We start from the raw sequence: 15,412 nt of genomic DNA on the forward strand, positions 1-15,412 counted from the left end.
ATGGTGTTTTTTTTTTCTTTTTGCCCATGGAAAGCGCATACATATATAACTGAGTGTGTGTGTGTGTGTGTGTGTGTGTGTGTGTGTGTGTGTGTGTGATGGGGTACATGGAGTGGTTGCTTCCTCACCTTCCTCATTCAGGAAGAGCTTGTTGAAGCGCAGGCCGCTGGGCTCTTTGCCGATGAAGCGGTGCACGTACTCCGTGCCATGGTCGTGCACGGCGATGGCGTATTTCAGCGGCTTCACACAAGACTGCAGACAGAAAGGAACCTTGGTGTCGCCGACAGTGTGCCTGAGAAAGAGACACGGCACGGGCTTATTTATTTCGGTATGCATTTTTTGCTTTTGACACTGAAAGTTAAGTATTGACATTCTGTTGAAAATATCACAGATTCATGCCCCCCAGGTATTGATCCTAATGGCACTTTACAAGTGAATGAATCTGAAAATGTTTTCTGCAGGGTAACATGTAATACTAGTACTATTCCAGTTATAATCAACAATAGACCATACAAAGTGTTGAATCCCCTAAGTAATAAGGAGTTGATTGCAAACATAGTCAATTTAGCATCCAGTTCACGTCAGCCACAGGTAACCAAAAAAGGGGCAATGCTTAACAACCTAATTGGAATTACAACTACCACTGCAATGATAGAACAGGATAGGGAAATTAGATGCGGTCTACTAAATATCAGATCTCTGTCTTCTAAAGCAATACTAGTAAACGAATTGATATCCGATAATCAAATTGATCTATTCTGTCTAACTGAAACATGGCTGGGCCATGAAGATTATGTCAGTCTAAATGAAGCCACTCCTCCCACTCATATTAATACTCAAATTCCTAGAGGCTCAGGCCGAGGAGGGGGGAGTTGCAGCCATATTTGACTCAAACCTGTTAATTAATCCTAAACCTAAACTAAATTATAACTCTTTTGAAAATCTCGTTCTTAACCTTCAGCATTCAACATGGAAAACAGTACAGCCAATTATATTTGTTGTTGTCTACCGAGCACCAGGTCCATATTGTGAATTTTTATCGGAATTCTCAGAGTTTTTATCATGTGTAGTCCTAAAATCAGACAAAGTACTTATTGTAGGTGATTTTAATATCCATGTGGACGTTGACAGCAATAGCCTTAGTACTGCTTTCAACTCACTACTAGATTCTATTGGTTTCAGTCAGAGTGTGCACGAGGCCACGCACTGTTTTAACCACACCCTTGACCTTGTGCTGGCATATGGCATCAAAATTGAAGACGTAATAGTATTCCCGCAAAATCCTTTATTATCAGACCACTTCTTAATAACTTTCGAATTCTTACTACCCGATTATACGAAATTAGATAAAAGCTTCTACGCTAGAAGCCTATCTGACAGTGCTATAGCTAAATTTAAGGAAGATATTCCAACAGCACTAAACTCATTAACGTGCCGTAATATAACAGAGGATCTTTATGTAAACTTTAGTCCCTCTCAAATTGATCATTTCGTAGACGATGCTACGGCCTGCCTAAGGACGACTTTAGACTCTGTTGCTCCCCTTAAAAAGAAGACGATGAAGCAAAGGAAACTAGCACCTTGGTATAACTCCCAAACTCGTAAATTAAAGCAAATCTCGCGCAAACTTGAAAGTAAATGGCGTTCCACCAAACTGGAAGAATCTCGTTTAGACTGGCAAGCCAGTCTGAAAACCTATAGGAAGACCCTAAGAAAGGCCAGATCAGACTACTATTCATCACTAATAGAAGAAAATAAGAACAACCCAAGGTTTCTTTTCAGCACTGTAGCCAGGCTGACAGATAGCCACAGCTCTATTGAGCCATCTATTCCTATAGCTCTGAGTAGTGACGACTTCATGAGTTTCTTTAACGATAAAATTATAACAATTAGAGATACTATTCATCACCTCTTTCCCCCAACCTCTAATGGGTCACCTTTAACTGACAGACTGCTAGAAAGAACGACTAGACCTGACCTATACTTAGATTGCTTTTATCCTATAAACCCTCAACAATTAATGCTAAAGGTCTCTTCAGCTAAGCCATCTACCTGTCTCTTGGACCCCATCCCAACGAGGCTACTTAAAGAAGCGTTACCCGTGGTTAACACTTCATTGCTAGATATGATAAATATGTCTTTATTGACAGGTTATGTACCGCAGTCATTTAAAGTAGCTGTGATAAAACCTCTACTGAAAAAACCCACCCTCGATCCTGAGGTCTTAGCCAACTATAGACCTATATCTAACCTTCCCTTTCTCTCCAAGATCCTTGAGAAAGTAGTCGCTAATCAGTTATGTGATTTTCTACATAGCAATAGCTTATTTGAGGACTTTCAGTCAGGATTTAGAAAGCATCATAGCACAGAGACGGCACTGGTGAAAATCACTAACGATCTTCTAACTGCATCAGACAAAGGACTTGTCTCCGTACTTGTCTTATTAGATCTTAGTGCTGCATTCGATACTATTGACCATACCATCCTCTTACAGAGACTGGAACATTTAGTTGGCATTAAAGGAATCGCACTAAACTGGTTTAAGTCCTACTTCTCTGATCGATCGCAATTTGTTAATGTTAACAATAAACCCTCCAATTACGCTAAAATTAACCATGGCGTTCCTCAAGGCTCAGTGCTTGGACCAATTCTATTCTCCTTATATATGCTTCCTCTAGGCAATATTATTAGGAAACACTCAATTAACTTTCACTGTTATGCGGATGACACCCAATTATATCTGTCAATCAAGCCAGACGAAACCAGCCAGCTAGCTAAACTTCAAGCTTGCATTAAAGATATAAAATCATGGATGGCCTACAATTTCCTGATGTTAAACTCAAACAAAACCGAAGTTATTGTCCTGGGCTCCAAACCCCTACGAACCTCATTAGCCGAAGATATAATTACTCTGGATGGCATTGCCCTGGCCTCCAGTACTACTGTCAGAAATCTAGGAGTTATTTTTGATCAGGATCTATCCTTTAACGCCCATATAAAACACACCTCTAGAACAGCCTTTTTTCACCTTCGTAACATTGCTAAAATTAGGAACATCCTATCTCAAAACGATGCAGAAAAACTAGTCCATGCATTCGTTACTTCCAGGATGGACTACTGTAATTCCTTATTATCAGGATGCTCAAATAAGTCCGTTAGGACTCTCCAGCTGATCCAGAATGCTGCAGCGCGTGTTCTGACAAGAACTAAGAAAAGAGATCATATTTCTCCTGTATTAGCTTCTCTCCATTGGCTTCCTGTAAAATCCAGGATTGAATTTAAAATCCTTCTTCTGACCTATAAAGCTCTAAATGGTCAAGCTCCTTCATATCTTGAGGACCTCTTAGTACCTTATTGTCCCACTAGAGCACTACGCTCCCAGAATGCAGAGTTACTTGTGGTTCCTAGAGTCTCTAAAAGTAGAATGGGAGGCAGAGCTTTCAGCTATCAGGCTCCTCTCCTGTGGAACCAGCTCCCAATCTGGGTTCGGGGGGCAGACACCGTCGCTACATTTAAGACTAAACTGAAAACTCTCCTCTTTGATAAAGCTTATAGTTAGGGAGTGAGGAGTTGCAGTGAACGCCTAGACCGGCGGGGCAGGGTGTATAGCTGCAGACACAGCACCCCTGCTTTTCTCTGCTTCTCTTTACAGTCATCAGATTTACCTATCGTATAATCAATAATATAGTGCCTCTCCTAGTTATGCTGTTATAATTCTAGACTGCCGAGGAAGTTCCTTCTTATGACACGCTCTTTTCTTTTGTTTCCTTTTATGCACATCCTGTCTCAGAAGTGCTTGTTACTCACCTAGCTCTGGGGAGTTTACTCCCCAGAGTCCTTATGTTTCTTCTTCGCCCAGAACATCGCCTCGGATTAGGGCGACACCAAGACCTGGGTCTTGGGTGCAGCTGTGGCTATGGACCTGCTACACCCTGCTACGCTCTGCGATTCCCTGCAATGCCCGGCTACGTCCTGCTGCGTCCACCGCGTCCACCCATGCTCTGCTGTGCCACGCTACATCCTGTACCGTCATAACCCCAACCGTCAGACACCGCCCACCAAGAGTCTGGGTCTGCCGAGGTTTCTTCCTAAAAGGGAGTTTTTCCTCGCCACTGTCGCAATAGCCACTGCTAATGCTTGCTCTTGGGGGAACTATTGGAATTGTTGGGGCTTTATAGAGTGTGGTCTAGACCTACTCTATCTGTAAAGTGTCTCGAGATAACTCTTGTTATGATTTGATACTATAAATAAAATTGAATTGAATTGAATTGAATACTTTAACCTGCTTGTGGTTTGGTATCAGTCTGATACTACTGCATTCGACGTGGCTGGAACAGGGCCGCTCGATTATGGAAAAAAATCCTAATCGATTGTTATGGTTAATGTTAAAAATCAGGATTATTTAATGTGATTATACATTGACTTTTGGAAATGTGTGGCATTTATTGAAAGCACAAGAAAAAATAAGATAAAATAACATGCAACTTTTTTTCTCGATTACTTTGTTTTTGTGATCGTTGGGAGCCAAAATCGTAATCCCGATTTAAATTTCGATAGGCAATTGCACAGCCCTAGGCTGAAATACACTGACACATTATCCGCCAATGTGCTTAGTCTTTTTTTTCCCACTCAGTTATTCAAACTCAGACACCATCATTTAGTTTTGATGATATAAATTACAGCTCAGATAGCCATTGTACATTACATACAGGTGAAAAATAACAGCACGAATAATAAGCATTTCAATATTACCTCTGTCCGTCGACGGTGCACAGAGCGACGGCCCACAGGTCTGGGCTGAAGCGGGCCAGCTGGGGAATGTAGTCGGCCACCTACAGCATGACATCACACCGCTTTTACATTCAGGTTTCGTGGCTGGTTTACACGCCACACAATAGTTCCAAATATTGGCAGTAGCTATGTTTCCATCCACTTTGTCAATCAAATTATCTGAAGTTGCGCTAAAAACATTCATGCGAATCAAGCCGGTGAAAGTGGGTTTCCATCCAATGGCTTAAAAGCGAATACAAACCTGTGCGTAATAGCCTCGCTTCGCCAGACCATCCAATGCGCTAAGTTCCGCACGGAGCGAGAGAAAACTCAGATTGGATAGATATCGGTCTAGCTAGCTGTCTCAATTTATCCTGCAGAGATCTGAGGAGCAGTTAACCATAGTCCTCACAAATCCGCCCGAGTTTAAAATTCCAACACAAGGAAAGCGGAAGGAAACGGAAAATACATGCATCCGGCGGAATTTCCATTTGTCATTCGATATTACTTAATCCCGCATAAAAACGTGTGGATGGAAACATGTGTAGTGATGCACGAGTTTGTAACCATCGTCTGCAGCCCTCACTCACCTGCCCTCCGGACATGTTTTTGGCTTTGACATAGAGCTCGTCCATGTGGGCGCAGAAGGACTGGAAGTCTGGGATGACAAACTTCTTCCTGAACGCCTGGGTGAGCAGAACAATGTTGCTCTGGACACACCTGAGAGAGGAGACAAGACAACCCAGTTAGCCCATAACCGGTAGTGGTGCAACGGATCACAAAACTCACGGTTCGGTTTTGGCGTCACAGATCGGATCAGCATAGACTGGGTAAACCCAGCCCGATCTGCCGGCGATTTGATTTCGCCCTGCAGCTCAGGCTGGAAACCTGTACCTTTATCTATCCTGCTTCCGTTACAAATTTGCGGGAACCAATCACAAACTGGCTTACCCACCTGGCGCGCTATTGGCGGGTTTAACACGATGACGATAGAGAAGCGACCAAGCGGCCTTTTGTTTACATTCAACATGGCATGGTTGGTCTGATTGGTTGAAGGACGATCCAATTGCGTACAGAGTCATTTGAACTACGCCCGTTGATCTTGTGCAGTAGAAAATACAGAGCAGACTCCCCAGACTACTGTTCAATCTAAAAGGATTAAGCTTTGTCTGGTGGAAGCCAGACAAGGATCAGCACACAAATGATTTATTTAAAAATGTATCAACTAGGGATGCACTGAAATTTCGGCCGAAAAGACAAAAAAAACGAAAAGACAAAAAAAACTGCAGAGTACATCACAACAACATCGCTTAAAAGTAACCCAACTAGCACACCAAAACCATCGGTCGCCGCAGTCTTTGAAAAGGCTAAGAAATTTGCAAATGATAGTGCTAAAGCACGTGGCATTACAGAGAAAATAATTCATTGCCTTAGAACTTAACATTATTTGGGTTATTGGTACAAAAAAGCTGTTACATTTGATTGTTACAGAACTGAATGAAAAATAATATATTTAATAGTGTTTTATATATATTGTCAAATTTTGGTGTGCTACTTTCAATAAAAGTGTGATCATTTTATTGGTTTGTAGTTTATCAATTTAGATTCATTAAATTCGTTAAATCACTTAAATATACACAATACAAATATACAAAAAAGAAACTATCTTAAAATGGGTTTAAAAGATAAGTCATTTTCGGTTTCCGGCCCAGTGCATCCTAAATTTTAGGTTTCGGCCCAGAATTTTCATTTCGGTGCATCACTAGTATTAATAACTTACAACAATAATAACCTTTTTCACCAGTAAATTGCTGTTAAACGACAAACCGATGAGAAAAGAGTATTTTACAATAACTGAATGCATCATGAGGTTTACCAGTTTCAAGTAAACGCACCATTTAGTCCCGTCTGTGTTGTTTTTCCGACATCAGCAGTGACTATAGTACTAGTTTGTGTCTTTAGCTGCAGACTGTTGTACGTCCTGGTGTTGGAATCCTCTAGAGTGAAATACAGTCACACTTTTAAACCGTTTAGTTGTCCGCATTTTAAACGTGTTAAAGCCAGTTATAGCTAATGGTAGGCTAACGTTACCTGCTGCCAGTGTTAACGTTAGTGTTAACGTTAGTGTTAACTAGCGTCACATGCAGCAATGCTTGCTTTAAGCACCCTATTCTCGGGTACATCAACTACCAACTGCCGCTGAAATTGCGTTGCTTGTATCTTTTATACAACAACCCTCCATAGAGATTTATCAGCCTACTTCAAGTAACAGCGACAGTAAAAATTTCACACTATCATTAGGGTTAAACTTTGCAAATAATCCGCAGGTTCAGATGCATGAGTGCTGATCCGTACGGCCCACGCATCAACTATTGTCCGTCACACCACTAATAACAAGGACGCAGTTGAAGGTGGGAATAACTTGGTTTCTGTGTGTTCTGGATAGGTGCTTATTTCTCCAAACAAAACACTGTGGCTCACTTGTTTGATGTTTTAATGTTAAAGCCTTTGCATAAAACCCAAAAATGTAGGGCTACCTGATATAAGGAACATATCTAATTGCGGTTATTTTGACTGATATTGCAATTGGGATACAACTCACGATATTGGAGGGAATGGTCATTTATTGTATCTTTATTCTCTCTAGTAATTGATATTTGCGAGGATCTGTACCAAACAAAGATGTTTTCTTTAGTCTGTAGGATAGGATTTATAGGCTGGGACGTCTCTGCAGCACCACAATACTTCATTCAGAATGGTTTGACACATATTTTGCCTTTAACAAATATGCTATGCGATTTGGATAATGCACTAGTCCATATTGTGATTCTGATAAAATTGCGATTTATTGTGCAGCCCTATCTATAACTAAAGACAGCGGGTTTCACGCTACCCCAATGGTATGAAACCGTACACACTTCCTGTCTCCTAAACGGGCGTGTCCTCACTTGAAAATGTAATGAACCTTCGTGTGGACGGATGAACAGTTATATTTGCATAATTTACATTTTCTTTTTGCCAACGTTAGATATTTACACAGCTAAAAGCCATATCTAGCATTTGCGGAAATTATTTTTGTCTAGGCTTTCGTAAACGTTAGTCGACGTTACCGTATCTGTGTCGCCAGATCTCGCGAGAGTTGGTTCCTGAGAAACAGGGCTCGAACAAAGTTAACTTTCTCCTGATGTTTCCGTCTGAAAATTGCCATTTTATTGTCAGAAGGTTCTGGGAGATATGTGGCTTGTGAAGAACGGCTCCAACATTTACTTTGGTGACTACGGGGCGAAAGAATCGCTCATAATCTGTGTTCACTTCTCCCACTGGAATTGTTGCACCCAGGACCTGCCGCTAGTAAGGCGTGGCAGTGGAAAAACCGACGGGACACAGAGACAGGAAGTTACTCTGAAGTTGGGGAGTCTCGGTTCTAAAACGTATCTGATAAAAACGAATCATCCCACTGGCTTCAGACTCTTCTGTGTCATAAATCTTGCGAGCTCAACTGGTCCGGCTCTTCACACACCAGCTGCCACTGTGAGACATCTGCTACTGGATTAAACTAGTGCTGTCTTTTGGGAACCTGTTGGCGTTTCTGGATCAGTGCTAGGGCTGCACAATATATAGTTTTGTTTTATCGTCATCACAATATCAACTTGGGCAATATACACATCGCGAAAGGTTGCAACATATCGCGATGGACGCACATTTTGTGTTAGTTGAAAGAAAAAATCTGTTGAAAACTGCACGTTAAAATGTTACTGTCATTCTCTTTTTAAGCGGTGCCTTTCACGTTCAATTCAATGTTCAATTTGTTCAATGAAAGAATGTTGGAAATGATTATCATTTCATTTTGTTTTGCGGTCGACTGTGTCGATCTTTCACTGCAGCGACATTTTTCCTGGTTTCCCAAAGGCGTGGGGGTTAGAATAAATAGTAGAAAACAACACACACACACACACACCATTTGTACAGTACAGGTCCTCACTCCATCGTTCTTTCTCCAAAATGTTGTCAGGGCTTTCTAGATTTTGTCCACAAAACACACAGCTTCACATAATAAAAAGGCGGTGTGGTAGAAGCTGTGCCTTGGAGAGATTTGTGTCTCAGCTATCTCTCTGCATCAAGCCGTGTGCCGTCTAATCCCTGTAGCATGGGACGCCTGCAGAGGAAACACACGCTACACTTCGCCCGCCCACTCGCTCACGTGCTTGCCTCTGTGACGCCGAGCTCTATAAATAAGCCCAGGGAGGAGTGGATGTGATGGATTCAAGCCAGGGGTGGCGGCGGCCGGGGTCTGGATTCAGCTCCCTGGTCAGCTCTCATATGTCCCAACTCTCACCCGAGCTGTCACCCTGTTCTGTCTCAGCATTGTTTCCTATGGGGGCTGTAATACCAGGGCGGTTAAAGGTGTTAAAGGACAATTCCGGCGCAAAACGAAACTAGGGGTTAATAACAGATGTGTACCCACTCTGTCGCTCTCCGGGACATGTTTTCATGCTAATCGAATGCGTTTGTAGCTTGAAACAAGCTAGCGCGGACCGCTGATTAGCTTACAATGCTAGTATTCGGGGCACAGGGAAAGTAAAAACAAATCGCTATTTTGTACCACTAAAAAGGCTCAAAATATCACCACACTTCAACGGTAGCGTAATGAGGGTCCCTAAATGTTAACCGAAGCATTGAGAACTTTGTAAGTGTACAGACAGTTTATTAAAAAGATAGATTATAAAGACAGTCGCGTTCTCGCATACATGCGGCCGCAGTCTTGGGAGCTACGGTCTTTCTTACGGTCGATAAGTTATTATACCATGATGCCCGAACGGGCAAGTAGGTTGCTATAGTTACTTGCCCGACATGGCGTTTTACTTGCCCTGGGCCATCGGGTAACCCTTATTGTTGAACCCTGATGTGTAAAGATTACAATCGGTTCAGATTTGTTTTTTTATTAATCGCGATGCAATTTTTCTAGCTACCATTACACAGCCGGTAACATTAGCCTACCGCGAGCTAGTAACGTTAGCTGGCTTAAACACGGGTAAAATGCTGACAGCTAAAACGGTGTAAAAGTGTGACTGTATTTCACTGTAGAGGAATTCAACACCGGGACGTACAACAGTCTGCAGCTAAAGACACTGGCTCAAATGAATACGAATATTGACCTCATCCACATCGACGTCAAAATCATTTAAATATTGAGCCACGGCACTGAAAATCTTTTGGATAACACACAAGCCCATCATTTCTGTAGCATACTCTGAAACAACATCTGACAGAACTCTTTCCCCCCCCCGACTCAACTCTCCACACCGCTGTCTTCGGACAAGAAGTCACCTCGTGAGATTGATAATGTTGTCAGACACTTTTAAAAACAATCTGAGCCCGTCAGTGACACAAATCGAAGGGTGCACAATTGCCCCATTAGGTTACATTGCAGCTCGGATCGCGGCGTACTGGACCACTTTCAAAAAAGGTTTTTGTTCACATCAGTCTATTAGACACAGATGCATGGGGAAATAGGGTCTAGGTTGAAAATAAACCAAAAGTTACCCTTTAAACTCTCATCAGATCCCTGAACAAATTAACATAGTTTCTGTTAACGTTGAACAAAGATGTCACATCAACAAAATACAAATGTCTACATATACGTAGACATTTTATAATTTCTGACGCACGCCCCAAACTGTGCATTTGGTGTCATGGTCTGAAGATGGCGGTGTTAAGGTATATTTGAATGCTTCATGGAGTTTTATTAAAGCTAAACTTATAACAGTAAATAATATATATTAAGTGTCCTTGCCCCCCCCCCCCCCCCCAACACACAGCTCTTGAATCCAGCTGGATGTAAAACCTCGACAAGATGCCGATGACGTGCAAACTGAGGGGTGATGAATAATTGAATGAGATGCGGTGACCCATTTCTGCTGCGGGGGAGGGCACAGGACTCTGACCAGCATGAACAACTCATGATAGACTGCGACGAGTGATTGTTGCTGATAAAAAAAAAAGGTGAAACAGAAAGCAGGATATCACTTTAAGTTTTTATGCGAATTATGTAATATTGAATGAAAAAATGCCTCATGGAAACTGCAAAATTCGATTGAATTTCAGGAATATCGACAAAGTTTGTACGTTCGATCTAATCGGATGGAAACGTTTTTTTGCCGAAGAAATAATGAACAGTGATTACGTTTTAGGTCATTTTATGGCTGCGACCAGCCATAAAAGTAAGAAGATGATGATTTAGGTCATGTCCGACACATATTTCCGACGTATTTTCAAAGACAGATACAAGTGGACGAACAAGGAGACGAGAGGCTTTTTAAATTCAAGTGACGAGCGAAATATAACGGCTATTTTAGACAGCAAAAATCGAAGAAATGCCATTATTTATCAAGAACTCACATCTGCATCATCATAGCAGTGATTTCATAGCGTCGCTGTTGTCTTATTATAGCTTTATATGTCGCAATCAGCTGGCACATAAGCACTATTACAACTTGTGCAACATTCATCATTTGTGGGTAGACGGCGCGATCCATTTTGGCCGGCAGACGTTGTTCGCAAACGTTAGCTTGAATGTTGTGCGATTCGGTGTGAAAATGAATGGAAACCCCCTTAAAATGTCTCAAATCTATTCCATGTACCAATATGACCGCAAAACAGCAATATGACGTCATTACGCACAGGTTTTTATTCGCTTTAAAGCCGACACACTTTCCCCCGCGTTATTCGCATGAAATGTTTTTAGCGACACTTCAGATAATTCGATTGACAAGTGGATAGAAACATAGCTACAGCCTGCGTCGTCGGTCAGACCATCCGGTGAAAAAACGCAGGACTTTCCATTCAATTTGAATGGGGGTCAATGCTTTTAGGCTGCCGCTAGGTTTGCCGCCGGGGGAACACGCAAAAAAAAAAAAAAAAACACAGCGGGCCTACTGCGAAAATTTGAGACCGACTCACGACTTTTGAAGAAACGCAACCGGACGTCAAGCTGCGGTGGCCAATCGTGTTAATCGGCGATCAGACTTGTCAGTGTGTTTGGAGCAGGATTGGGCGAGAAAATCAAATATCACGATATTCTTGACCAAATACCTTGATGTCGATATTGCGACGATATTGTAGTGTTGACAATTGGTGATTTAACGAAATTATTTACACAATGAAATTTTCTGATAATAATCATCAGAAATGTTGATTTAATGACAAAGCGTGTAAAGGCAAATGATAGAACAGCTAGAACAGTCTGTTGAGTTCAGAAAATTACACCACTTTATTCTAATGCAGCCTTCAAAACCAGGAAACGACCACACTCAATATATTGCGATTTTACGATATCCAAAATCTAAGACGATATCTAGTCTCATATCACGATATCGATATAATATCGATATATTTCCCAGCCCTAGTTTGGAGGCGGTGTGAGATTCCCGTACAGTAAATGGGAAACATCACGGCCTACGCTGCCACAAGAAAGTTTTAAAAACACCAAAACGCAAGCACTGAACTGCCCGGGAGTTTTTGGAACAGCTGACTCTTTGCCAAACGACAAAGCACAGTCGATCTGTCCGCGAAGCTGCCTTCAAGTGCGGTCGGAAACGCCGAGACCTTTAAACAATCTGACGGAAAACAGTTAGTTGTGAAAAATAAAGGACACAACAGGACGTCACACAAATGGGCCGTTTCAGTGACACCCCCCCCCCCCATTAGCTGTAACCCAAGCCGTTGTTTACACAATCCTGTTAAAATCGATCTAAAATAGAAAACCATGACAGCTAGAGTGTTCATTTCTTCATGCAGCAGAAAGCTGAAGCGTCTGTCTTTTGCGCCGTCACGTTGTTTTTTTAACTGTGCTGCCTTTTCCAAGGCAATAGTGCAAAAGAAATACATAGGAAAAGGAAAAAAATAAAATAAAAACCTACTTTTTGAAGAGGTGTCGGTCCAGTGCTCCGTCAGACGTCGTCTTAACCGTAACCTTCAGCATCTCCATGCATTCTTTCAGCCGAGGGTCTCCCGTACGAAGCCCCGTGGCTTTGAGAGCCTGCACCGAGAGGAGTGGAAGAGGGGGTGGGGGTGTGGACATCAGGATTAAGACAGCCTGGCAGCAAATCAATAAATCTATGAGCCGTGAGCGGGAGGCTCCTGTAGGGCCTAACAAGAGGAGTTATCCTGCTCATAATTCAACCAGATCGACAAGGATTTGCTGCTCTTAAAGAGCCCCTATTATGCTTTTGGAGATTTTTCTCCATTTATTCAGTATGTTATATAGTTGCTTGTGTGTGTAAAAGATGTATAACAAATTTAAAAAAAATAACATTTCACTCCAAATGGAGCTCTCTCTCCCACCGACAGCACCTTGCCTGAAAACGGCTCGCCCACATTCCGGTATGAAATTCCTCAATAAGTAAAATAAATAGCATTTGCTATTTAAACGACGCGGGCGCTGGACGGGAAATTGACAATTGCGTCGGTCTTAAACTAGCAAAGACACTTGCCTCGGGCTTTGCGCTGCGCTGCGCCGGGTGCAACATAGGGCCCAATGTGTTATCAGGGCTGCCACCATCTGAGGAAAATATGTGATAACGTTGCTGAATATGGCGGTAATGATATTACTCACGACAAATAAACAGATATTGAAGTGTTTCAGCATTCTGCTAAAATACAACATACTGCTCGTTGAATTAAACAACGAAAGGAAATCATTTTCAACAAATTCAACATTTAATTGAATATAAAAAAGGCAGCACGAAAGAAGAAAGAGTGACAGTTACATTTTTAAAGTGCAGTTTTTCTGCTGATATTTTCTAACACCAGAAATCTCAGAGTGTCTTTTGCAATGTGTCGCAGCCTTCCGCGATGCGTTCAATGCGCCGGTTGATATCGCGATACGGTACAAAAACGATACATTGTGCAGCAGTACGCCCTAACGTAAATCCTCAGTGATCCTTTGGCTCCCGAGGACTCACCGTTGTGAATTTGTGCGCTGGGATTTTTTCCTGGCCCTCTGCGATGGTGTAGAACAGCAGGTCCTCCAGGCTGGGCAGGATGCCTGCCTTCCTTCTCCTGCAGGAAATTAGAAAGAAATAAATAAATAAAAAACACACAAGACAGAAAGGTGAGACACGCAACTCGACAGTGAGGCCCTGCCGTGGTGGGAACATGGAAAGGGGAACTGAAGCAGAGGGAGGAGAGGGGGGGGGAAAAAAGAAGCTTTTTGACTGTAAGGAGAAGCAGTGAGTAATAACTGACCTTAGTTCAGGATTATAACCTGCGGGGAAGACTTGTACTGCACATGTACTTTTCCATTTAGGGCTGGGTACAGTGGGGTTCCGGAAGTAAAAAAATCCCGTTCATTTTCTCCATAAGGATTTTGATTATCAGCCGTAATGTCTAAACCATCCGAGGCAGACTGACCACGAGCTACGTGGTTGTGAAACGAACGTTTCTGCTCCTGTAGAAGCTAGGAGTCCGTATGAAATCAACCTTGTTTTAGGAAAAAACATGTTTTCGTTGCGATCTTTTGGAGAAACACTACACTACCCACAATCCTAAGCGACGTCTGTGAATAGAGAGCCAAAGTCACGCCATTCTACTACCGGTCCATGGGACCTATCTTTCGAGAGTCAATGGAGAGATAATTATAATTTTTTTCATCCCGTTTGAATTGAGCCATGGATTACACGTATGACGTTCATCAGTTTAATAGATCATTTTGCGAGTCAAGAAACTCTGTTTATTGTTAAACTGTTGAAGTCTAAGACTGTGAAAATACGTAAATTAGAAAGACTACACACTTCAAAGTCGCATGGATGACGTCGTGCTGAAACTACGATGTCTCTGTGTATCGTACCGGGGATGTAACATTACTGAAATGAGCAGAGGATCCTGCTTGTTCTTTCGCTTATCTGCTGAAAACGCTTCACTGGATAAAACACATCAGGTAAGCTAACGTTACATGTGTTGTGGAACAGAGCTAAGCTAGCTAGCCAGCGAGGCAAGTTGAGTACGTAACGTGACGTAAATTGTGTGAGACGAGAGATGTAGTTCACTGAGCGGTTTCACACAAAACTAAGTGGTCATATCACAAACCTACGGCTAACTGGGACTTTCTTCGGTTGAAAAATGTATCTTTTTAATTGACGAACATCATATTTGTAATCCATTGCTCAATTCAAAACGGGATCAAAAAAAGAATTTCCCTCTCCCCGTTCACTACCGTTCATGTTTTTTTCCGAATTAAGGTTCCATGAGGTCCACCGGACGGGGAGGGACTTCGCCTCTCTATGGTCCAACTCGCTGTTACCGTGGAAGTGTTTTCCATACCCGCGAAACCGTGAACGGCTAGATCGAGCTTCTACCATTGAAGTCTATGATAGTTTCTGTACACAGTCTTGCGCGTTTGCCTTTTAAAAAAAAAATTCCGCACCGAATCAAATGTTTTATGGTCACGATTCCTCTCGTAGCTGGTTGGCTTGGTTCCAGATGTAAAACTTTTTGAAACCATGGAATTCCATGGAACAACTGAACGGGGAAAAACACTTCCAAGAACCAGAGCCGTTAAAAAAGTGGGAGCGGTCACTGTTAAGCTCGATACCGTGACTTCGACACCGGTTCCTGAACGATACTTTTTCCCCCCGATACTGAT

At 42.3% G+C, this 15,412-nt stretch overlaps 1 protein-coding gene across 2 annotated transcripts in view; it reads right to left on the minus strand.

Moving 5' to 3' along the window:
- Nucleotides 1-15,412, minus strand: part of glsa (glutaminase a) — a 48,235-nt gene that overhangs the window by 21,254 nt on the left and 11,569 nt on the right. The window contains exons 2-6 of one of the 2 annotated variants that reach the window (XM_031304792.2): nucleotides 13,734-13,824; nucleotides 12,690-12,808; nucleotides 5,361-5,490; nucleotides 4,753-4,832; nucleotides 129-292 (exon numbers count right to left, since the gene is read on the minus strand). In XM_031304792.2, coding sequence (XP_031160652.1) covers nucleotides 129-292; nucleotides 4,753-4,832; nucleotides 5,361-5,490; nucleotides 12,690-12,808; nucleotides 13,734-13,824 — 584 coding nt within the window. Of the gene's footprint in view, nucleotides 1-128; nucleotides 293-4,752; nucleotides 4,833-5,360; nucleotides 5,491-12,689; nucleotides 12,809-13,733; nucleotides 13,831-15,412 lie in introns of both variants that reach the window. The other variant, XM_031304791.2, reaches the window with a different exon arrangement.

This window comes from Sander lucioperca, chromosome 24 (genome assembly GCF_008315115.2).
Source record: "Sander lucioperca isolate FBNREF2018 chromosome 24, SLUC_FBN_1.2, whole genome shotgun sequence".
NCBI lineage: Eukaryota > Metazoa > Chordata > Actinopteri > Perciformes > Percidae > Sander > Sander lucioperca.